This window comes from Hemiscyllium ocellatum, chromosome 20 (genome assembly GCF_020745735.1).
Source record: "Hemiscyllium ocellatum isolate sHemOce1 chromosome 20, sHemOce1.pat.X.cur, whole genome shotgun sequence".
Taxonomy (NCBI): domain Eukaryota; kingdom Metazoa; phylum Chordata; class Chondrichthyes; order Orectolobiformes; family Hemiscylliidae; genus Hemiscyllium; species Hemiscyllium ocellatum.
Genome location: NC_083420.1, coordinates 38,896,442 through 38,922,320, shown reverse-complemented (window position 1 = coordinate 38,922,320; position 25,879 = coordinate 38,896,442). Strand labels below are relative to the sequence as shown.

Below are 25,879 nucleotides of genomic sequence, written 5' to 3'. Positions count from 1 at the left end.
CAGCTAGTCAAATTATTGTACAAGTCTTTAAGGTAGGAGATGGGACGAAGACGGAGAGATGCTCAGTTACATCAAGGCCTACAGGGTGGTGCCAGGCGAGCTCCTCTGGGACAAAAAGATAACCGGTAGTACTGGCCCGACATTCCATTGCACGTATAAGGTCAACAATTCACATCATAATGAGATTTAGGCGGCCAAATACAGTTGGAGTACAAAACAGTGAGGAAAAAATCCAATAAGTGATGAGGCCCTAAAGCCTCGGCCCAACCACCAGCAGGAAACCATAACGACAGGAACCGGAAGTAGCACATTCACGCCATTCAAATCGTTCAAACACCCATCCTCGATACCGGCACCGCCAGCAGATAGACAGCTCAACAACCAATTGGAGACGGAACAGGAACCAAGTTCGGATATTACCCAATCAGAAATCAGTGTATGGGAGGGACATCTCCCGGTGCGTGGTGTCTGCTCCCCTCCCTCCGCAAGGCGAGCGCAAACCGGTCTCGCGCACTGATGGATAGCAGCTCTGACCAATCGAAGGACAGTAATCGCAAGGCGGCCGCCATCTTAACCAATGATTCCACGGGAGTGGGTGGAACTTCCTGCAGTGCGGCGAGTTTACTTTCCTCCCCCCGGAGCGCTACCGCCTGACGACCATCATCCTTTGCCGACACTATGGGCTTTTCTTCATATAAATAATCGGAGCCGCGACGGCGGCGGGCGGCGCTTTGGGGGTGGAAAGCGGCGGAGGAGGAGGCGGTGCGGGGACAGCTTGCGGCCCGAGATTGCGCGGTGGCGGCAGTGCTTGTGGTGCGGCTCCTGTCATGAGTCCGGCCGGGTGCTCCCATGTGAACAGTTTTAAGGCGGACAATTGGAAGCAGAGCCTGCGAGTAATTTACCAGTGCTTTGTGTGGAGTGGGACTGCAGAGAGCAGGAAAAGGAAGGTAAGGGCCGGGCTCGCCACACATAGGGGCTCTCCTGTAAGGGCAGCCTCGCAAGAGGGGGAGCCTCTCTCAGTTGAGGTAGTGAGGAGTCACTGACACTGCCACAGTAATGGACAGAGATATAAGGGAGGCTCTCACTGGGACCGTGAGGGGCAGAGTTGTAAGGGGAGGGACAGAGGTGGAGTCGTCACTTTAACAGTGATGGGCAAAGATGCAGGTGCAGCCTTTCTCTCATACTAAAGGGGATTGAAATCACTTCAGAGAGCTCAATTATGAGCGGAGGTTAAAAAAAAATATGAAAAGTGATAATTGCGGACGTGATACCGAATTATATTTAAACTTCTGTGGTTATTCCACAGCACTATTTGAAATTTGTTCATGACAAGGTTAGAAACTGATAAAGGTCAGCTTGGGACAGATGCCAGGAAGTTTTTTTTGTGTGTGCAGGGTTTTGTTCCCTGCAATAGTCATAAAACTAGTATCCTTAAAGCATAGCCCTTTGTAAAAGGGTCATCTAGGTGGAACTCATGGCATCTCTCATTTTACTTGGGATTGGCAATGCTCAGTGTGTACAGCAAAACAAGGGACTGAACTAATGGCTTTTAGTGCAATTGTGGTCAGACAGCTATTGTGCTGACTAATACTCAGTACAATAAGATAAATTTGAGTCTTATTGAATTTGAAACGTTTACTATTGTTTCTGTCTCCACATATGCTGCAAGGCCTGCTGAGTTTCTCTAGTGTTTTTTTTAGGCAAAATTTTACAAGGGCTCTGTGGGTTGATTTGCATTTTTCTGGCATAACAAGGGAAAGTGACATAAGTTTCCAGTGTATTTTAAAAAAAAACAAAAGATTGATGTTTTTGTCAAGTCAATCTATATATTAAGACCAAGAATGATGTGGTGTTCCCATGTCTTTTAGTAAATCTTTTAGGCAGCATTGAGTTTTTGTACACTTAACTCTAATAAACTACAGTGGAGATACTATTCCTTAATGAGGCAAACTGGCAGTAGCTGTGCTGTAAAGAATGTTTTCTACTATTTGGTGCTCTAAGGTACTAGCAGTGTGGGAATCAGCTTATCATACTATAGCTTATATTATTAAGGTGAGGCAAACTTATGATCTGACCTGTGTGAGAGAGATTCATAGAAGATTGTATAGATTTTATTTTAGATGCAATGTGATAAAAGTACTGGTTGTTTCTGGCGAAGAATATGAAGGGAAATGGATCTGTGTGCAGGATGACATCTTTCCAAGTGGAGATCGGTGTCACACTACAAAGGTGCAAGAAAATTTTTTTACACTCAGATTCTGAAACTTAGGGCCAACATGCATTTGAAGAGGTAAGGACTGACTTGGGATAGTCAGCATGGTTTTGTATGAAGGAAATCATGTCTCTTTAAATGAGTTTTTTTTGAGAAAGTAATTGAAAAGATTTGAGAGCTGAGTGGTAGATGTTTGTGGACTTCAGTTAAGCCTTTGATAAGTTTCTAATAAAGCAAGTTTTGAGATTTGTAGCTGAGGTTGAAGTTTTTGATGTGGGTTTGCTCACTGAGCTGGAATGTTTGTTTCCAGACATCGGTGAGCCTCCGAATAAAGCACTGGTGGTGAAGCCTACTTTCTATTTATGTTTGGGTTTCCTTGGGTTGGTGATGGCATTTCCTGTGGTAACATTATTTCCTATTCTTTTTCTCAGGGGATGGTATATGGGATCCAAGTCCATGTTTGTTGAGAGTTTCAGCTGGAATACCATGCTTTTAGAAATTCTCGTTTGGCTTGTCCTAGGATGGATAAGTTGTCCCAGTTGAAGTAGTGTCTTTCATTATCTGTATGTAAGCACATGAGTGAGAGTGGGTCATGTCTTTTTATGGCTAGTTGTTGTTCATGTATCCTGATGGCCAGTTTTCTGCCTGTTTGTTCAATGTAGTGTTTGTTACAGTCCTTGCATGGTATTTTGTAAATGACATTAGTTTTGTTTGTTATCTATATAGGGTCTTCCAAGTTCATTAGCTGTTGTTTTAGTGTGTTGGTTGGTCTGTGGGCTACCAAGATGCCAAGGGGTCTGAGTAGTCTGGCAGTAATTTCCGAGATGCCTTTGATGTAGGGGAGAGTGGCTAGGGATTTGTCTGCTTGTTTGGGTTTGTTTCCTCCAAGTCGGTGGACTGTGTTCATTGGGTACCCTTTCTTTTTGAATGTGCTGGAAAAGTGATTTTACTATGCTCTGAGTAGTTCCACTGCTGCAGTGTGTGGTGATTCATTTGAAATGTTGTAATGCAGCTTCATTTGTGGATGTTGGGGTGATCGCTTCTTCACTTCAATATTCAACTATAAATAGAAAGTGGGCTACACCACCAGTGCTTCATTCGGAGGCCATTGAAGATGTTATGATGATGAAGTGTCTGGAAAAGAACCTTCCAGCTCAGTGAGCAAATCTACATCCACTAATTAGTAAAGTTAGGTCACATGGGTTTCAGGGTGAGCTTGCAATTTGAATACAAAATTGGCTTAACTGTAGGAGACTGGATATTGTGGAGGGTTGTTTTTCAGACTGGAGACCTATTATGAGCAGCCATTCCACAGGAATGGTGCAGGGTCTAATTTTGTTTGTCATTTTACATATGAATCTGATGCGAATGTAAGTTTGCTGCTCACCAAAATTGGTATTGTGGACAGTGAAGAAAGTTATTTAAGATTACAAGAGATCTTGATCAATTGGGTCAGTGAGCTAAAGAGTGGCAGATGGAGTTTCTTTTACATAAAGGTGAGGTATTAAATTTTAGCAAAACAAACAAGGACAGGATTTCTACTGTTAATTGCAGAGCCTTGGAGAGTGGTGTATAACCAAGACCTAGGGGTTCAGGTATGTAATTCTTAGAAATTTCTATCACGGGTGGTCAAGGTGGTAAAGAAGGCACTTGGCATGCTTGCCTCCACTGCTCAGACTATTGAGTCGAGTAGTTGGGATGTCATGTTGAGGTTGTACAGGGTATTGGTGAAGTTTTTTTTTTGGGAGTACAGTGTGCAGTTCTGGTTGCCATGCTATAGGAAGGATATTATTAAAGTGGAGGAGGTTCAGAAAAGATTTACCAGGATATTGCTGTGACTGGTGGGGTGGGTTTGAGTTATAAGAAGAGTTGGATAAGCTGGGGGTTGGTGGGTGACCTTTTTATAGATGATTTTTCAAAAAGTCATGAGGTGAAGGTAAGGTGAATAGCGAGTGTCTTTGCCTGGGGACGAGTTCAAAACAAGGGGGCATATTCAGTTATGAGATTATTTTAAAAAGGACATGAATAGCTATGTTTGTGGTTAATGTGTGAAGTAAACTGCCAGCGAGAGTGATGGATATAGGTACGGTTAACAGTTTGCAAGATATTTTGAATAAGTACATGAATAGTATAGGTTTGGAACATGGTTGTTGTGGACTAGTTGGGCTGAAGGGTCTGTTTCTGTGCTGTTCTACTGACTCCAGAGCATAGTTTTCACGGTGGGTGTGCATCTGAATCAAGCTTATTGCGTTGTGGTACAAACTTAGCACAAGTTGCACTGGTCTGTCCAGTCATCATTCAAGAATGCACTTGTTGAAAACTGTCTAAGCTATTCATTTATAATTTTATAGTTGTGTGCAATCCTGACATCTAGTGATGTTTTGCTTTCTCCATCTATAAGATTGTTTTTATCTCCACGCCAACCTTTGGCACATCTAACCTAAAATAGGTTAGCTTAAGGATTTATTTTAATCCAAGTGTTGTGGGTAATATCCACTCTATCTTGATGTATAGATTGCTCCACCTTGTTCCATTTTCCTGTTGCTCTTTCACCTCTCAAATCTTCCCAACCCGCCATGTTGTTGCAGGCACTTTTGTTTTGTACTTAATCACAAAACCCCTTTCTTCATGAATATGTTAAGAATGATTTATATTTTTCTTTTTTCCCTTCAAGATTCTACAGAACCTTTTTTATTTTGTATGATATACTTGTCCAATTTATTTATACATCTCTTTACAGGCAAGTCCTTCTGTATGCTGGACTCTTATTATTCTTAATGGTTTTTCTTTCTACTGAGGAAGAAGTACTTGTTTTATCCAGTAATGATCAGCATGTCAGACTAACATCTTTAATTCCTTCCAGTAGACTCTTCTGATGCAGCAAATTGGCTGGTGTTTTTTGACAGCAAAACATGGATGATCTGTGAGAGCAGTATGGCTTTGTTTCTCTAGTACTTTTGAACCTGATTATATTCAAGTTGATCTTTCCTTCTGAGTTTTGTCAATTCTGTGATAACATTATTGACCTCCATTTTTTAAATGGAGGCTTCTTGTGGAATGTAATTGCTACTATTTCATCAATGACAAAATTTCACATTCTAGATTTTCCATTCTGGGAAAACTGTCTGACGCAGTGCCTATGTTATATTTAAGACAACGTTGCTAAATCAGGAACTTTGGAGCTGTGAAATATATGGCACTTTTAGAATTTCTCAGACGTAAAGCTCTTTTTTTTTGTATGCTATTTATTCACTAGAACAATAGTGGTGTACCCAATAAAAAAGATGGTGGTATAGTTTTAGTATGCTCTTTCACCAAAAGACTTAATTTTGAACCAAAAGCTGCCACAGAGTTGCTGAAGGTTTGCTTAAATTGATCCTTGCTCTCAACTGAATTTCCTGTGTTCCTGTTAGGTTGATCAGCATGGTGAATGGAAACATTTTCATTTGTACAGTGATCGTTGATTTCTCTTGGGGTTGCCAGTGTCGCTGGGCATTTCATACATTTGTCAAGTGGTATTAATCGTCCCAGTCAGATGCAGTCTAGATTTGAGGTTTGTGTTGAGGGCATTTATAACTAAGCCTTTTCCTATATCTGGCTGATTCAGGCCTGTATGGTAAATGTATTTGTACAAACAAACCAGAGTATCGGGACAAGTCAAATTGCAAATTCAGCTTGGTGGCTGTGGCATGATAGACTTTACTGAGACATGGCTACCTGATTTTCATGTTACAGAATTAGTTTTTACAGCATGCAAACAAGTTCATTCGGATTATTGTTTTTGCTGGTTGTCAAGCAGCCATCTAATCTAATCCTAGTTTTCAGTACATGGCCCCTATCCTCCTGTTCAGAGGTGTTATGACCACTCTCTGGAGTAAAGTGGAACTTGAACCCAGGCCTAGAGGTAGGGACTCCATTACTGCACCATGAGAATCATCCGATGCTACGGTGTTCAAATGTTCATCTAAATGCAACTTGTCTTTGAGAGTCCTGCCTCTAACAGCTTTTTAGCGTTCCAGGTATTAACAATCTTCTGTGAAGAAATTTTTCCTTAAGACCCATCTAAACCTCATGCTCCTTGCTTTGAAATTGTGCCCTTGGTTTTCAGCCACTATATGAAAGGGAAACATTTCCCACAATCTGTGCACCTTGGAACTTTGAACACCTCCGTAAGAACACACCCCTCAACTCCAGCCTTCTCTGGTTTAAGAAATGATGTGGAGGTGCTGGTGTTGGACTGGGGTTGACAAAGTTAAGAATCACACACCATCAGATTATGGTCCAAGAGGTCTGTTTGGAAGTACAAGATTTCAGAGTGCTGTTCCTTCATCAGGTACCTCGTGGGGTAGGATCATAGGATACAACTTTTATAGTAAAAGATCAGTGCTTTACAACTGATAAGCAAGCAGGTTGATTGAATCATTGGATGTTTGACAATCAGCAAAAATACAACTAGTTTAATCCTATCTTTCAGTACATGATCCATTGGATGTATTGAACAACTCCGATTACTTGAATATCTAATCACTGAAGGGGGTTGCAGGTTTTGGTTCATTAATATGTAAATGTTTTCTATAAATTTGGTCTTATGATCCTGCCCCATGAACTACCTGACAAAGGAGCAGCGATCTGTAAGCTTGTACTTTTAGAAGCCTGGTGTTGACTTTTAGCTTTGTCTAAGGAAAACCTGAACCCAGCTAATTTTTCTTAATTACTGAATTGCTCCAGCCCAGGCAACATCTCCTCTGCACCCTGTCTACTGCAGACGTGTCCTTCTTGTAGCTTGATGACCTGAACTGCTCCCAGTACTCACTCCTGCACAGTAGTCTAACCAACATTTATTTCCAGCTCCATCATAACCACCTTCTGTGTTTGGATTGAAGTATACTGAGTTGTAAGATTAAATTTTAAAATAAATGCTGGAGAAACTCATTAGATCTGGCATCATTTGTGGAAAGAAGCCATTAACATGGAGTCCATTGTGACTGTTCTTCAGAAGCTGGAACTCCAGTTCTGAAGCTGAATACAATGTTAACTATTTCTCTCTCCCCACAGAAACTGCTAGATCTGGTGAGTTTCTCCAGCACTTGGTTAATGCGGGAAATCTGAAATAAAGGTTTTGACAAATTTATAAGCTTTACAAGTAAGATGCAGAAGATGATAGAAATGCAGCCTCTGTAATCAAAGGTAAAGTCACTTAATTGACAGGAGTGTGCTTAAAAGCAATTGTGCAGTGGATATTTGGGTACAAACTATTTTTTACAAAAATTGAAGTCATTCATGTATTCATAAGTAGTTTGGGGCAGTGTGTATAAGGTAGATTGTCTAAATGCAACAATTAGACAGGTATGTAATAAAGATAGTGGTTTTATTAACAGATTTTTAACTTTAATGTAATTTGAGACAAATAGACTTTCACATATCACAGGTAGTGAATTTGTCATGTGATAATTTTCTGAAACATAGAACAGTGTAGGCCCTTCAGCCCTTGATATTGTGCTGGACTTTATTCTACTAAGATCAGACTAACCTACATGCCCTTCATTGTACTACCTTCCATGTGGCTATCCAAGAGTCATTGCGTGCCCCTAATGTGTCTGACTCTATACTACCACTAGCAGTGCATTCCACACACCCACCACTGACTTAAGACTGACTGGTCTGAAATTCCCAAGATTATCCTTATTCCCTTTCTTGATCAAGGGAATAACATTTTCCATCCTCCAATCATCTGGCAGTACTCTAGTGGACAGTGAGGGTGCTAAGATCATCACCAAAGGTGCAGCAATCTTTCTTTCCTCACTTCCTGTAGTAACCTACGGTCTGGCCCAAAGGATTTATCTATCTGTTTTTGAAAATTTTCAGCATATCCTCCTTCCTAACACCAAATTGTTCTAGCATATCAACATTTCACGCTGTCCTCCAACATCAAGATCACTCTCTGCTTCAGTATTCCCTGAAGAAAGCATTAATTTAAGGACTGCCCTTGCCTCCTGACTCCAGCTATAAGTTCCCTCCACCATCCCTGATTGGCCTTACACTCACGTTGGCCATGCTCTTGTTCCTAATGCAAGTGTAGAATGCCTTAGAGTTTTTCTTAATCCTGCCTGCTAATGCTTTTTGTGCCCCCTTCCAGCTCCAGTTAATTCTTCAGTTCCTGACAATCTCTGGAGTTGTCTTATCCTTGCCTCCTCAACATTAAGTAAGCTTCCTTCTTCCTCTTGACTAGACTTTCTCCATCCCTTATCGCCCAGATTCTTTCAACTGACCATCCCTTCTTTGCCTCAGTGCTGGACAGGTTTGCCCCACTATCAGCAAGTGCTTTCTAAACAACTCAACGTTTCTATTGTGCATTCCCCTGACAACATCTGTTCCTAATCTAGGTGCCCCAGTTCCTGCCTAATAGCATTGTAATTTACCCTTCCCCAATTAAGTACTTTCCCATACCATCTGCTCCTATCCCTCTCCATGACTGAGTATAGAAAAGGACATGGAGTTTTGATTATTATCACTGAATGCTCTCCCACTGAGATTTGATGCCTGGCCTAGTTTGTTGCCAAACCCAGTATTGTCTCCCCTCCAGTGAGCCTATCCACATGTTGCATCAGGAACCCTTCCTGGATGCACCTGACAACTGCTCCATCCAAACTATTTGAACTAAGGAGGTTCCAATCAATATTGAGGAAGTTAGTCACCCATGACAACCCTATTACTTGCGCACATTTCCAAAATCTGCCTCCCAAATTTCTCCTCCATGTTTCTTTTGCTATGGTGGGCCTATAGAAAACTGATAATAAAGTGACTGCTTTCCTGTTTCTGACTTCCACCCATACTGATTCTGTGGACATTTCCTTCTTGATGACTTCCCTTTCTGCAGCTGTGATACTATCCCTGATTAGCAATGCCACCTTCCCACCTCTTTTACCTTCCCTATTCCTTTTGAAACATCTAAATCCTAGAACATCCAACAATGATTCCTGCCCCTGTGATACCCAACATCATAGTTCCAAGTATTGATCCATGCTTAGTTCATCATCCTTATTCCTGATACTACTTGCATTAAAATAGACACCCTTCAACCCATTTCATTAGCTGCACCTTTACCCTATTAAGTGCCTATCCCTCCTCACAGACTCCCAGCACACTCTGGCTGTACACTACTTAGTCTGTCTGTCTGATCTGTAATTCAGTTCCTACCCCTCTGCCAATAGTATCCAAAACTGGATACTTATTATTGAGGGAAACAGCCACACTGGCTCCTTGCGCTCTGTCTATATTCCCTTTTCCCCTCCTGATTGGTCACCCAGCTACCATTTTGTCCTGCAACTTAGGTGTGACTACCTCCCTGTAAACTCCTTCCCCCACCCCAATCCTCAGCCTCTTGAATGATCTGAACTTCAACCAGATCCAGCTCCCTGTGAGGAGCTGGAGTTGGGTGCACTTCTCACAGATGAAAAAGTGACCCTTGCCTCCTACATCCTGCAAGTGGAGCGTGCAACTGTCCTAGCCTCCAACCCCTTACTCTAAATTACCAAGAGAGATTGATTATTTTTTTCCCCATTTATTCAAAGAACCAACAAGGGACAACCTAAATTTTATAATTATTGATTCATATACTAGAAATGTATGAATATTACCAAGAACTTTTAATAATGTGACTGAATTCAACTTTGTGTTTTGCCCTTTTAAGTGCAATGATATGTAGATTCTAGGTTTAGGTGAGGCTAATTTAATTGTAATAAAATGGAGACTGCCCACAGTAAACTGGATGATGGTTAAAATGACTAATGGCTGGGAGGTTTTTTCAGTGATCCTGCTCCAGTTTATACCTCTAGCTGTGATCGCAAGGAAGATGTCCAAGAATCTTTAGACACATTACAGATTGATTATAAATAACAATCTAATCTGACATGCAATGATTCCTTTCCAGGAAAGGTGGGCCTTGAACCTTGACTTTGTGGCCCAGTGGTAGATGCGCTACGACTGCACAGGGCCCCTTGCAAGGTGGATTTTCAGCTGAAGAGGTAGCTGATCTGATTTCTCAGGCATATCAGGCAAGATGAATCTAAATCTTGTTAGATTTGTGTGAAAGTGTTGGAGAATAAAACATCCGTATATGAACATTCAGAAGGGACATGAAAATATCTATTGTATCATAATGTTGGCTAAAATTGGAAGTTGTTATTGATCTTGTTAGCAAAGTTCATTCTCTTGTTGGAGACAGAAGGAATAAAAACAAGATGTGAACAGTGGCATTCCACAAGGATCTGCTTTGGGCCCTCAACTGTTCACCATTAATTAAAACATTGAGTTACAGACCTGAATTCACCAATGATGTGTGCATTGTATAAGTCTAAAACATTAGAGATTGACTGGCCAAGAACTCCCCTAATAAATGGATTTAACTGTAGGCAAGCATGAGGTTGCCCACTTTACCCTGGATCTTCAAGGTGAGAGCACTTTTTTCCTAAATGGTAGAAAACCAGAAACTGTAGTGGTCTCAAGAGACTTCAAATCCAATGTGAGTCATTTTAAAATCATGAATTGGATCAGAAGAATCCAAGGTGAATGTGGTTTTACAGCTAGAGAAATAGAAATCCAAAAAAAACCCAAGTTATACGAAGCCCCAGTAAACTGTTCTGGCATCGCACTTTATCAAGAATATATTATCCTTGGAGCTTAGTGTATGTCTAGCAGAATGATACTTAAGCTTTTCAGCTATGTTTGTGAAGTTCCTGAAATATTTTTCAAATTTGTTAAAAATTTAAGGTGAATTATTAAATTGAAGAAAAGTTTACATGAATTAGTTACCTTCCTTGGTGTATGAAAGGGATGTTCTCGTCAAATTTTAAGTAGTATGGAGGGCAGATAACTAGAGAGAAACTGTTTTGCTGATGTGTGTTTTGGGCTTGGTTGCATAATTTTAACAATTAGAGCCAGATTTTTCAGGAGTAAAACTAAAACCTTTCCACATGCAGAATTTTAAAAAACTTCTACAAGTTACAATTGATGTTTGATCAATTTGAAAAATTAAAACGTGCACATGTTTTAATTTTTCAAAGTTAGTTATTAAGGGGCCATGGTTGGGGGAAGGTGGTGTATGGGGAGGACTTGGAGTTGGGGTTGATCTGTGACCTTCTCTCCTGAATGTTGGAATATGCTTAAGGTTAAATGCTTACTTTGTTCCTAAACTCTACCGTAAACAAGGGTGCTGTACAATGTTCAATCATTGGTGAACATCCTCACATCTGACCTAATGGAGGGAAGGTCACTGAAGCGGATGAAGATGGATGGACCGAGGACAATACCGTAAGGAACTCCTCATCTCCAAGAGATCCGTGCAGATGACTGAACTCCAACAACCATGACCATGTCCTTATGTGCCAAGTACGATTCCGACCAGCAAAGCGTTTGCCCCTGATACCCATTGATTCCAATTTTGCTTGTGTTTCTTGATGCCACAGTTGGTTAAATGCAGCCTTGATGTCAAGGGCTGTTACACTCCCCTCACCTCAGGAATTCCATTATTTTGCACATGGTTGAACCAAGGCTGTAATGAGGTCAGGAACACTGAGTGACTCTCTCTCTCTTATGGAGCTGAAGTCAAGAGTCTGGAGTTCGTTATTGCTGTTGTAGTGTTTATCTCCGCTTTCCCTTTTTTTACAATTTGAATATTTCATGAAAACCTTTTTTTTTGTACACTGGTTTGTGAGCTATCACTGGCCTCTGCTGATATGCTTTGAGCCAGGTATGAGGAGGTGTGCAAGAATGACTCATTCTTTTTAAACATCTCAGAACCTTGCCTCTGCTGTGTGCTGCTTCATTGCAACCCAAGCCAGTTGAGTATAGGATGTTGTGCACCCTGTGGTTCCATGTAGATCAGGTTATTCACCAAGATGCTCAGTAACCTTCATTTTGAATATTGTTTTTCTCTCTTTGGGAGAAAACTGCAAAGACTCCGATTTTAGGTATTATCTTAAAAGGTTTTTTGTTTTTATTGAAATCATGTTCATGTGCAAAGAGGTTTTTAATTGTTAAACACATGTTTAAATTCGTTTGCATACCTGCTGGAAAGTAAAATTTCAGAACAAAACTATTGCTGTGGGCATCTATGCACAGCACTACAAAAATCTCCTGATCTGTCACTTAAACTTTGATCAATTTTTTGTGCATAAATCTCTATGGATATGACTGCAAACCAGGCTAGTGAAAATGACAAGCTAATTTTTTTTTTGTTCTCCTCTTTCAGCTATTTGGTTTGGAATGCACCCACACTCCATCTGGAGGGTGATGTTCCATTTATCTAATTCTTGAACACTTGGATGCAGGTTGTCACATGAACTTTCAATAGTGTGCATGGATTCTGCTGGAATTCATAGCTCTAACTATAATGTTTTGCTGATTTTAGAGCACTGGTAAATTTTTCCTATTGCATATATAGGTGGAATTACTGTCACCTTTGGGCTTTAGTGGGACCACAGTAGTGAGAATACTCCAGTGACTAGGTTTTTTGTCATGAGCACAGTTTTCAAGGTGATTTGTAGGAGTATAGTCTGTCTCTAGTGTTGAATTGTTGATTATTTGTGGTTGTATTATTTTGGGGCTGTTGTGACTTTTGAGGGACCTACTTTTTTTTTCCTCTTCCCTAAACTCTAGCTGTAGGGGAAACATATTGTTGGTAATTTCCTGGTCTAGAGAGTTTGCTGACTTGTAGTCCTGTACTGTTGATGCATCAGATCAGCACATTGAGTAGTGTGTTAGGACAAGATTTTCTGGGTTGCTTCTATTTAGAAAGATTCTTGTGTAGGATTTATTAGGCTGAATGTGGATTCATAGGTTATAGCACAGACAAAGGCTACTTTACCCATGTCTATACCAGCTGAGGAATGAGCCCCTTTCTTAAATCCCTTTCCTGCAGGAAACTTGGGATGTACACCTAGATATTTCTAAAATGTGAGTTGGTGTTTCTCCCTCAATTACCTTTTTTGGCTTCAGTTCCAAGGACTCCTCTTTTTGCGGCTGAAGTAACTTTTTCTTTTGTCTCCTTGCTAATCATTCTGCAAGCACTTCTAATTCTATACCCCCAGTCTCATTCACCTCAAGTGAAATAGGCCCTTATCCTTTCACTTTACACTCTAATTTTGTAATACCACCGGACTAACCATAGACATCTACTCCAAGTCCACCGATTCCCACCACTACCTAGACTACACCACCTTCCAATCTACCTTCTGTAAAAACGCCATCCCTTATTCCCAATTCCTCTGCCTCTGCATGGATGACCATTTCCACATTAAAAAATCCCACATGGTCGACAATGCCTTCCAGCACATCTCCTTCTTCACTTCCCACACCACTGACCTTGAACCCCACCCTCTCCCAATGGACAAGGGCAGAACCACCTTGGTCCTCACATTCCACCACACCAACCTCCGCCTACGTTGCATCATCTTCCGCCACTTCTACCAAAGGCAAACGGACCCCACCACGAGAGATGTCCCTCCCCACTATTCCCTCCGTGACTCCCTTATGTTCAGGTCCATGCCCCCACCAGCCCACACCCCACGCCCAGCACCTTCCCCTGCCACTGCAGGAAGCTCAAAACATGCACCCACACCACCTCCCTCACCTCCATCTAAGGCCCCAAAGGATCCTTTCACATCTGATAGAAATTTACCTGTGCCTCCACCAATGTCACTACTATATCTGTTGTGGTCTTCTGTACATCAGGATCAGGACGCTTCCTTGCAGATTGTTTGTTTGTGAGTAAGAACATCTCTGGGACGCTCGCACCTACCAACCCCACCATCCCATGGCTGAATACTTCAATTCCACCTCCCACACATCAAGGCTAAACCCTTACCACCCTGCAACCACACGGGATCAATGTGGATGTCAACAGTTCTTTATTCCTTTCCTTTCCTCTTCTCCACCCCCCCCCCCCCCCCCCCCCCCCCCCCCCCAAACAGGATCTCGACGTGGATGTCAACAGTCTCTTCATTCCTTCTTTCCCCCAAACATTATCCCAGTCCTAAACCTCCAACTTGGACAGGTCAGGTGGGTGGCGCCATCACCTTTCCCAGCTATCTACTCACCCTCTCCTCTGACCTATCGCCTTGTTCCTTACTTTCATCTACTTATTGCATTCTTAGCTACCTTTCCTCTAGCCCCAATCCCTCCCATTTATCTCTCAGCCCCACCTGTCCCACAAGCCTCCTCCCTGATGAAAGGCTTATGCCCGAAACGTTAATTCTCTTGTTCCTCGGATGATGCATGACCTGCTGTGCCTTTCCAGCACCCCAGTCTCCAATTTTGTATCTAGCTTGCTATTTTTAATTTTAAACCAGTCTGTCATGTGGCAGATTATCCAATGCCAGACTTCAACTGTACTAAGCATGCCATTTCTCATTTTTACTTTTGAAAAAATTCAATTGTTTGTTAAACTATCTTTAACAAATCCATGCTGGCCTTTCTTAACTAATCTGTGCATTAAGTGCTGGTTTATCCTACCTAGCATTGCTTCTACAAGTTTGCTCACTACTGAAGTTGCAGTGACTGGCCTGTAATTATTTTGTCTATCCCTTCCTGCTCCCCTTTTAAACAAAAGTATAACATTAACTGTTCTGCAATCCTTTGACACTGCAACTGTATCAACTGAGTATTGGAAAATAGTCAGACCTTTCACTATTTCCTCCCTGGTTTCTTTTAATAGTCTTGGGTGAATTTTGTCCACTTTCCAGGGTGCTAATGCCATTTGAATACTTGTTCTCTTTACAGTGTTCAATACTTTTAAGCTGCAATATCTACACAGTTCCTCTGTTTATGAAGGTGGTTACAATTATCTTCCCTTAAAGTTTTGGTGTGTTATGGCCCCAACTCTTAATCATCCTTGTACTCCTAATGTGGTGCTAAAACACTTTTTTGGGTTTATCTTGACTTTGCTTGTCAATGTTCTTGCATATCCTCTCCCAATTGCCTTTTCTGCCTTTCATTTTCTGTACTAACTCTTTTTGTTAGTTGTGTTTTTGATGTCAAGTGTACCCTTTCCTTGTGTTGCCCTGTAAGGTCCATTTTTTTTTTTGAGAGAACATATATATTCAAAATTTCTTGGATCTCCTTTTTACAATGGTTCTCCTTGCTCTGCTCTGATACTAAATAACCTTTTTTTTTCTTCTCTAACCTTTTTTTTATTTTCTTTACCTTCCAGAATCATCCTCTAATTTGTTTTATCCCAAATGTATTTACTCATGTTCCCTACCCCTTCCACCCTCCACCCTCCCCAACTTGTTTTGAGGCTATTACAAGGGATGCATAGCATTCAGCACCATTTGCAGCTCCTCCAATACTCCAGTCCATGTGCATATGCAGCAGGAGCTGGATAGTATCCAGGTTTGATGCAAATGTTACTTACCACTTATCAGTTCAAGTTTCTGGAATCAAAACCGAATCTAACATCACCCCTTCATGTGCAACTGCATTACCACTTGTTGAATTGTCCTCCTACCCACTCCACACCCCTGCTAAGGTTACCCCAGTGGAACCAGAGCCAGCAGGTTTGTAGAAATTTGGCTGGCAACATTTAGCTGATTTGGTATGTGGAGTGGGGACTGCTGTTGAAATGACCAAGGCCATCTCCCTGCCAAGGTCAGAGATTGGTTTGCAGGTAGCTGAATAGCTTGTGTAAGCAACAGGGTCAAATGCCTTTTGGACAGGAAGGTGTTGTCTCAGTTTTCTGCACTTAATTTTTAAAAAAAAAGTTAAAACCTGGAGAAAGCCAGTTTTTTTTTCTTTCCTTTCACTAGTTGCTGCGAGCTGTTAGTTTCAAATAAACGCAAACTTTGAGTTGTAAATCTTCAGTCAAATGCGAAAACCTGGAGAAGAGAAATTGCCAAATGGCAATACTTGCAAGCCGAAAGGGTCATCTTCCCATCTTGTGGATGGGGGCCATTAAACTGCCTACCGTCTTTTTTTAAATTTCTCTTCACCTATAACGCCAATTTTTTTTCAAGGGAGTGGGGAAGTAGGAGCAGCATTTTTATAGGGAAGTATGTTTTATTTTTTTTTAGTTTGTAATTGTTTACCTGGTTAGAATCTAAGCACAGAAACTTGGTTATGTTTTGTCAATGAGGGTTAAACTACCAAAAATGGAAGAATTTTGCATACTGCTTAAAATGTTTAACATCTGAACAGCAGGCATTCATTAACTGTGATTAATGTTAAAACGAAAGTTCTAAAGCTTTTTCCTTTTTTTTGAGTGACTATTCCTAGTGCAGCGAGCTGATGTGCTAAATAGCTACCCTTGGATATTATTGTATGGAATTTTCAACTAATATTGCTTGTATGCAAAAAGGCAATTGCGAAGCTGCATAATTGTGGTGGAAACCAATAATTCATGCCTAACATGTGCAACGTTCCTATACCTGTCATACTGAAGCTGTGGTCTCCTATAAGAGATACATTCGATGTATCTACCATTAACTTTGTCAACAGTATTATTTACAAGTTTTCAGAACAAGATCTGTTTCAGCAAAACAACATTGTTGAATGAAATGGACTTTTCATTAAAATATTGAATAATGGTGAAGAGTGAATTGTTATTGAGGTGGAGTTCGTGAGCATCAATGCCTTGGGAAGATGGTCTGTTGTAAGAATGCGATAAGAGGAAAATGAGACATGAAGTTTCTATTCTCATGATTTGGGTGGCTTTCTTGCTTGTGCACATTTCCAAATCTTTGATCTTTTTGTTCCTTTTTTTGACTTCATTGATTTGCAGTTGTGATTGGTTTTATGTTCTTTGTTAGCTGTTATTCTGTTGTGTTCTTAGGATAGTTTTTTAAGAACTGATGGAAAATGAATCCAGATTCAGACTTCTAAATCTGTTGCAATAGGGCAAATGGAATGAAAGTAATCTCTTCCTGGTTTAGGCTTCTCTCTGACCTGTTGATTTCATCTTGATATTTCCATTAGACCAATTTTGGGCTCTGCATTTTTCTGGTAGAATTGTAATTTACAATTCTGCTCAGAAAATTTGGTTAAATTTGTTTTTTGTTTTTTGGTATGGCAGATTACCTTTTTAAGACAGTTTTCATGTTCAGATGGCACTTTTTAAAAATAAAAAAAACATCAAAACGGAACTTGCAGGTCTGGATAGATCTTTGAACAGCAAAGGAATTAAAGGCTATGGTGAGCAGATGGGTAAGTGGAACTGAATCCATACATTCAGCCATCATCTTAAATAGTGGAAAAGGCTTGACCAGTCAGATGGCCTATACATCTATTTCTTGTGTTCTTATGAAACCCTGGTCTGGCTGCATCTGAAGAAAGCACATTCCTTCTGAGCCTGAATAGTATATCTGTATTCACCAGTTTTCCCAAACCTGTCCATTACTTGGCTTTGAATGTTAATTAACTGTCTGTTCTTTTTTTTTTAGCCTCCTGTTTTGGAATTGTAGTCAAAATAAGTTCTTTTTTTAAAAAAAGAATGAAGTTTCTAGAAAACAAGCTGAAACTGAATGACCCAAGAATTGCAGTTGCTGGAAATCTGAAACAAAAACATCGCTGGGAAAACTTCAATCTGGCAGCATCTGTGGAGAGAAAGCAGAGTTAGCTTTTTCATATCCAATGACCTTTTTTAGAATGGTCTGGTTCCGAGGAAAGGTCACTGGTTCCAAATTTTTAACTCTGCTTTTTTTCCACAGATGCTGTCAGAACTTGCTGAGTTTTTCTGGCAATTTCTGTTGTTGAAGCTGATATCAACCTTCACCTTTAAAGATGAAAAAGGATCAACAAGATTCTCAAGATAGTAAGAGGGTGGATTTGGGAAGGATTCAGTTGAGCTGCATGTTGTATTTTTAATGCCATAGCGGGGAAGACTCTGGGACAAGAATTATAGTAGCTGTATTTGTGAAAATTGGCATGAACGAGCAGACAAAGAAACATAAATTAAAGGAGCTGTTGTTTGACATGTGTCAATGGATGAAAATCAAAAGTTGAAGTTGTGAAAGGGACTGATTAGACCCTGCTTAAGAATCTGTCTCTGATTCAGAGCCCATCAGAATCTTATCCTTTCTCACCCTTTTTGTGTTAGGGGGGAAGCCTAATGTTGTAAATGCTAATCATTTGATTTGAAGAAGCTTGATGAACGGTAAGGTGGTAAAATTTTGTTTTTTAATTTGTTCATAGAAATTGGCCGAGCCAGGGATATCCAACACATTCCCCATTTCAAATTGCCCTGGAGAAAGTTTGTGAGCTGCTGTGGTTTGTTTTTTGCAAGTATACCCACAGATATTAAGTTGTGTTCCAGGAGGTTCATGCAGAGACTGTGAAGGCAGTGATTATAGTTCCAAGTTAGTGTGCTCAGAGGGGAACTTAAAGATGGTTGTGTTTTCAAGCATCTGGACTCCTTTTTCTTCATGGTGGTAGAAAACACTGGTCTGGAAGATGCTGCTGAAGAAGCCTCGCTTCATTACTGCAATGTATCTTATAGTGACATCAGTGTGTACTGTCAAGAATGAGTGGTGGGTGGTTGCTAATCGAGGAGTTTTCTTCAATATCAAGCTTGTGGTGTTGGTGCTACGCTTGTCCAGGCAAGTTGGAAGTATTTCATTAGACTCTTACTTGTGCCATGTAAATGGTGGGCAGGAGATGTTAGTGGCTGCTAAATTTCTAACCTATAATCATTTTCTTGCATTACCCACCAACTTTGGATTTGCATTGCTTGTTGCTATTGTTGGTTAAATGCTGCTTTGTAAAGGGTCTTGCATATGAAGTAGTTGGAATTGGATAAGTAAAATGCATCGATAGAAAATGGAAATTTTTTTGGAGCTCTGGATAATCCTACTGCAAATGGAAAAGCAGTCAGAGGTTGAGCCACAACTAAAGATTTGCAATCAAGAGGAAACTAAATTGCTTTGTAATGGATCTGGTGCCAAATCTTTTGATAACCTCTATAGATATGTATGCTTGAGATGCACACTTAGTGGGATGCAGTTGCAGTTGTTGGGACAACATTTCTTCATAGATTTTAAGGACCACAGTAGTTTGAAAAGGATTGGAATGTTTTAAATCTGAAGTGAAAAGCTGACAACAGCATCATTGCTGACTTGGAACAAGATGCTCCATGTTTTTATTAATGGCTAAAAATACTACCTTGCAAATATCAGCTGTCGTGTTTCACTTTTTTTTTTGCTGTTGAATTGTGGAACTTTTATAAAGTCTATGCTTTTGAGATTACAATTCAGCCTGCTTTATTATGGAAGCTGTAAACTAACGGCCTTGAGTGTTTCCTCTTAGTTTTATGTAAAAATCTCTGCAATGTGCAATGTCCGATTATGTTGCAAAATGTGTACAACTTCAGATGTTTGTTTGACGTGTCCTAAAGATGAATAGTGTGGCCAAACTGGTGTGATACATGCATCGTGGTATAAACTAAGTGTGCTACAATAGAGTAATGGAACTGGTTGTTGGATCACACTTTGAGAGCCGTTATCTGCTTTGAGTTATGTAGGAATTTACAATTCTCTTACTTAACTGGTCTTGAGGGGAACTTGCAGGTTGCAAAGTAGATTGCCTATGGAGAAGCAGTCTTTTGATCTCACTAATTTGAATGTTAAACATGTATACTGTGTTTAAAGGTGTAAATCTGAGACTAAGTCGAATAGTGAAAGGTGATTTCCAATTTACATGATTACAATTTACATCTCTGCTATAGAGGTAATTGGGAAAGAAAGCAAAAGCTCCCAGGGGATGTGCTGCTTGGCTGAGGGAGTTGGTAGGAGGACACTGGACTGGACAAGACATTTGCTCTGTAGATTAGGATAGACTTAATGGACAGCTGGCTTTTCCATACCCTCCCTTTTCAGCTATTTTATTTTATACTTTACAAACCTTTTTCCTCATGGTATCTGGTGTCACTGGAATTAGTTGCCTTCCCATTTGTTGATCAGTGTTGAGTCTCTCGGGATGCTCAAATGCTCCAGCTACGATTAAATCCTTTTTTGCATTCAATTACTGTTGTAAATTAATATTATGTGGATTTTATTAAGAATACATGTTATTTGTAGCCTTAAGATTTGGTGCCATTTCATTGGGGTTTTTTTTGCCATCTCCTTCCTCTTCCTTCCCCACCCACACGCTCCACCTGGGAGATCAGTACCTTTCTTTGCTTGCCTATTGCTTGATGTATTGCCACAAGTCTGTTGTAGCAATTTTAAAGCAAACCTGATACCAGATCCAAGATTGCCTCAACTTTGTCACTGACATTAAGAGTGTAAAGGTAACAGTTGCTATTAATAGGATGGAGAAGCTGCTGCTAATTGGGGGATGTACAACTCTTTCCAGCATTATCACCTTTATCATTATAACAGTTAACATCAGGGCTGCTGATGTACAGTAAGTCAAATAACTCTTCAGATTTTGGAATTTTTATTGCTGCTTTGGGAATTAGAGGATGCAGCCTGGTAACCTTTTTATAGTACAAACTTAATTGAAGGTATGAAAAGACATAACCACTGAATTATAATAGTTCACTATCGTGGAATTCATAAGGTTGTATAACTTTCATAAAGTTTTTGGACAAAACAGTGAAGTGCTAATTGAAATTTTATGCATCTTTGTTCACTTGACTTTACAATCTGTTTTGACAGGGTTTCTTAGTTCTAAATATCTACACAGGCCACTTCCATTGTAAAGCATTTTTTTGGATTATTGATGCAAAGCATTGGAAGTTATGCTTGTGGCTAGAAAGTGCATACCACCCAATAAATTGAATAATTTATATCTAATTTAAAGACTTGGGTGCAAGGAAGGAATGTTGACTTGACAAAGCGCTTGTGAGGTGATGAGTGATATTTGATAGGATGTGAAGTGATAAAGGTGGATAGAAGTTTACGTGAGTATATTGAAAATTTGTACAGAATGCCTTTGCCTTTGAACTTGCATTCAGTTAATGTTTGTAAGTGATTAATTTGGATGTCTTTCTTAAAAACGCCATGATGCATGTTAGAACTTTCCCACTTCCCTTTCCAAAAGAAAATTGAGCCAGAAATTGACATTTGGGGGTTTCCAATGTTTCACAATTTTAATGAGAAATTTGTTTGAGCTATAAATAACTGGAACAGCGAACTGAGATTATTTAATTGCACCATCGAGCAGCAATTTCTTGCTAGATTTAAATTCCAGTAATTTTGTGATGGTTAAACTTCTTTCTTTTTAGTGACACTGTTGCAAATTTAAGTGAATAGACTTGGTTTGTTTATCCATTGATACCTGTAGCTGCCAACAATAATTCCAGATTTTCCAGCATTCTGTACTAAATTTACCAGCAAGTGGTTGCTGAACAAACCAAGTCTATTCAATTTTGATGAAATTGTCTTAAATTCTTTTACTTTTTTGTCAGCTTCAGCTAAAGTTTCTTTTCTATCTTATCCCCATTTTCTCCAAGAAGATGGAGGGAGGTCTTTTTCTTGAATTGCTGTAGTCTGAGATGATGGCTAGGTAAAGTTGGCATTTTGCTCCTGTAACAATTAAGGGATACAGTGTATCTGACAGGCTGTGCGTGACTGGAAGTGGACGTTTTAGTTGGATTTTACTCTTAGTTTCTGATCGAGATTGTAGGGCTGGGAGGAACTATTGAAGTATGCAATATGCTGTGGATAATGGTAATGGAGCTGTTCTGAAGTCAACTAAAATGCAAACATTATTCCAATGCAAAATATTTAAGGTTTCTTCATAGCCATTTTGTAAACCTGCATTTCTGGTTTTCTGTCATCAAAAGCATTAATTAGAGACCTATGATAAGGCGAAACATCAAATGTAAAACCACTCATTGAACAACAGACGAGCCAGGACCTGATGAGTTTTGTGAAATTTACACTGTTTCTTCAACAAAAACTTGTTTGTGGGGACTCTGTTCTGAGTTAAACATTTTTAGGTTCACAATTTACATCAGGAATTGACCACAGTATCTAAGCTTGCACTTCTGATACACATAAAGAATATTCTACACTCCATGAGATGTTAAAACAAGGTAATAAACCTGTGGCTAGGAATATTTTAACAAAAGATTTAATTGTTACTGTGCAGAAGGAAGTTGTTTTGCCTACTGTTTCTGTATCAGCGCTCCAAATGGTTAGGTTGTGCAGCATGGAAACAGGTCGTTTATTTTTCCTCCACTTATCTATGCTAGCCACCAAACATCAAACTAGTGAGCAAATCTACATCCACATCCATCAAACTACTCTAATCCCATTTACTTGCACTTGGTTCATAGTCTATTATTCCCTGGCATTGTGTACATCTGGATGCTGAGAATATTTGCGTGTTCCATATATCTATTTTTTAAATGTACTTTTTTTTTTCCTTTCAGCACCCTCTAAGCCGCTTGTTCCTCAACCTTAAACTTACGACCTGTGGTTTTGGATGCATCTGCCGTGGGGAAACACCTTCTTGTGATCTGATTTTGTCTATGCCTCTTGTCATTTGTGTACTTCTTCAATCGGATTCCCTCCCAGCCTTCTGTACTCCAAGAAAAACAAACCCAGCCTATCTCAGTCTCTCATCAACCAAGATGTTTCATCCCAGGCAACATCTGGTGAATGTCCTCTGCACCCTGTGCAGTGCAGTCATGTTCTTCCTATAGTGTGGCAACCAGAATGCACATAGTATTCCATCTGTGGCTTAACCAAGTCTTGTGTTGTTACAAAACTCCTTTGCTCTGGATAATGAAGGCCATGATTCCTTATGACTTTATTACATGTGACACTTTCACTCTTACCTGGATTTATTTCAATCTGCCCCTGCTTTGCCCAATTTTCACAAGCTGATCAAAACCAGATTCTAGCCTGAGACCAGCCTTCTCAATATCATCAATAACACCAATTTTCTGTTATCTGCAGATTTTATAATTATACTTTCTACATTCGCATTCAGGTTGTTAATTTTAAAATAACAGTAAAGTCTTAGTTCTCATCCCTGTGGTATAATACTGGGTCACAGGCTTTTAATTACCAAAACAATATTCCATTATGACGCTGTGCCTCTTTATTTGTAAGTCAAGTTTTTAGATCCAGTTTGTCCACTTGCCTTGGATTCCAAGGCTTTTGGACCAATCTTACATGTTGGACCTTATCACAGGTCTTTGAAGTCCATGTAAACAGCATCAACTGCACTAATCTCCTCTATATCTTGTGGTCGTCTTTTCAAACAATACTAAATTTTCTTTTTTTCCTTTCAGCACCCTCTAAGCCACTTGTTCCTCACCTTTTAAAGTCTCCCTCTAACAAATCATCTGTGCTGACTATCTCTGATCAGTCCCTGCTTTTCTAAGTATTGATTAATCCTTGAATTTTTTTTTCTGATTTGTAAGAATAACTGGTCTGTAATCACCTGCCTGGCCCTGCTGCCCTTCTGGAACAAAGGAAGCACATGAGCTAGCCTCCAATCATGTGGCCAATGAAGTATTAAATATATTTCCCATGATCCCAACAGTCTCCTTTGCCTCTACCAGCCTGGATGCTTCTCATGCCCTGGGGAATGAGAAACCTATGCACCTGCTAAAACATTTAATACCTCCTTTATTAAACTACTTTATTAACCTTCTTTTAACTTGACTCAATCCCCAACTACCATGTCTCTCCCCTGTGAACACTGAGAAGTATTCATTTAAGATCCTCACCCACATTGCTGGCTATATATACTGTATGCTCCCTTTGGTCTCTGTTAGATGTAACACTTTCTGTAATGCTCCTCCTCTTAATATACTCAGTCTTTTGTTTTTCTTGAGCCCATCTGCCCAAGCTATTTTGTGGTCGTCTTTGCCTTCCTTATTTCCTCTTTAAACAACCACCTCCACTCCTTACTTTTTTAAGGGTCTCCCCTGTTTTTAATCTGCTGTACCTGACCTATATGCTTTTTTTTTAACCAAACTTGCAGTGTCCTTTTTTTGAGGTCCCTGGACTTGATGCCCTCCTCAAGAGGAATGTGGTGGTCCTGAATTCTCATTGTACACCCCCCCCCCCCCCCCCCCCCCCCCCCCCAATCATCCATTTTTCAAATGTAGACTTGCCTGCAAGTAGCTGCTCTCAGTTTGTTAGTTACATCTTTTCTAACAGTATCAAAATCTGCCTTCTCTCCACTTAGTTGCTACACTATGCTTATCCCTTTCCATACAGACTTTGCAATTTAGAATTATGGTCACTTTCCCAAAAATGCTTGTCCACCGAAGCCACTTGACTGTGTTTTCTAGAATTGGGTCTAGCACTACCACCTCTGTAATCAGACTATCCATGTATTGGCACGAAAAGCTCTTAATGGATGCATTGTTAAAATTTTGATCCATCTAATTCTTTACGCTAAGGCAATCCCAGTTAATGTTAACATGTGTCACACCTGTAATATATACCTCTACATGGTAACTGCCCCATGACTTTGCTGGTATCCTGCTTTTTTGCCTTATCCTAGACACTGCTTAGTCAGTTAACTGTCTGATCGCCTCACGAATGCCTGAATTGAGTTTGCTTCTGAACCTGTGTGGGTCCTTAGAAATTTGTGGTGTTAGGGTTGGGAAATGGCTTGGTAGGTGTGCACTCCCCAGCATAACATCTGTCTGCTACAGAGGCTGCTGCTCAGAAGACCAGGTACTGAGTTCCACCAGATTGGCACTAGACAAGACAGGTGCTGCAATAACCATGTTGAAACAAATCCTTGTGGTGATCAGTGAGATTTCAGGGCACAGCTTAATTAAGAAATTTGTGTAGCATTAAATTTAGTATTGATTTGAATTTAAATTCAACCAGTTGGTATTTGAGCTAATATCCTTTTTTTAAAATGCTCCCTTGGGCCTTTTGGTAACCTCACTGCTGTGCCACGCTCTCCGTTCTTTGGCTAGTTCTGTATTTTTATTAAGTGGATAGATGATCAATGCCAGCTTAGCTTGAGCCTTGGCTTTCTTATCCCTGGTGAAAAGAACCCAAGTTCATCATTGTTTCAACCAAATCCATGATTATATTGGTCACATCACTAGAGGGCTTCATAACGCATCTCATACTTGTGCTTACAGCCTTCTAGAGGAAGAACAGAAGAAGCTATATTAAGGTGTAGTATTTCACATGGGTTAAACTGCAACCTTGCTGCCTGTTTAGTTGGAATACCAATATCCAATGGAACCACTTGAGAAAAAGTTCTTCTGGTGACTTGGCTAATGTTTTACTCAACCTACGGTTGCAGTGACGGATCATTTTGTCTCTCTTGATGTGAGGTGCCAATACATAGCAACACCATAATTTCTTTTTTCACGCCTGTGAATTACTTTAAACTAAAAGACACTGGCACCGTGACACGATCAATACTGCATTTTGTTTTCCTCTTGGTCACTGCTTAAATAGACTTTGAAGCTTTTACTCTTTTGATTTTTGTGTATTGTTAAAGGGAAGGCAGCATTGTTTTAAGGAGAGTGCTGATTGCTTGGCAAATGGACTGTGATTTGGTAGAGGTGTTGCTCGTGAATGAACCAGTCAAGGAAAACTGTCAGTTAAATGCCAAGCTTTTGCTTAAATTTTTTTAAGGTTGATAGTCTTCAGAGTCTAACACTATTTATTGTATGGAAAGGGTATTTTTTATTTTTCCTGCTTTTGTATATTTAATATAGGTTTCCAGTGTACACCTGCTCAA

The 25,879-nt window shown here is 40.1% G+C and overlaps 1 protein-coding gene across 2 annotated transcripts in view; it reads left to right on the top strand.

Annotated features, from left to right (window-relative positions):
* Nucleotides 1–671: 671 nt before the first annotated feature.
* Nucleotides 672–25,879, top strand: part of usp22 (ubiquitin specific peptidase 22) — a 127,367-nt gene continuing 102,159 nt past the window's right edge. For both annotated transcript variants that reach the window (XM_060840770.1, XM_060840769.1), the window contains exon 1: nucleotides 672–947. In XM_060840770.1, the coding sequence (XP_060696753.1) occupies nucleotides 828–947 (120 nt within the window). In that variant the 5' untranslated portion in view covers nucleotides 672–827. The remainder of the gene's footprint in view (nucleotides 948–25,879) is intronic.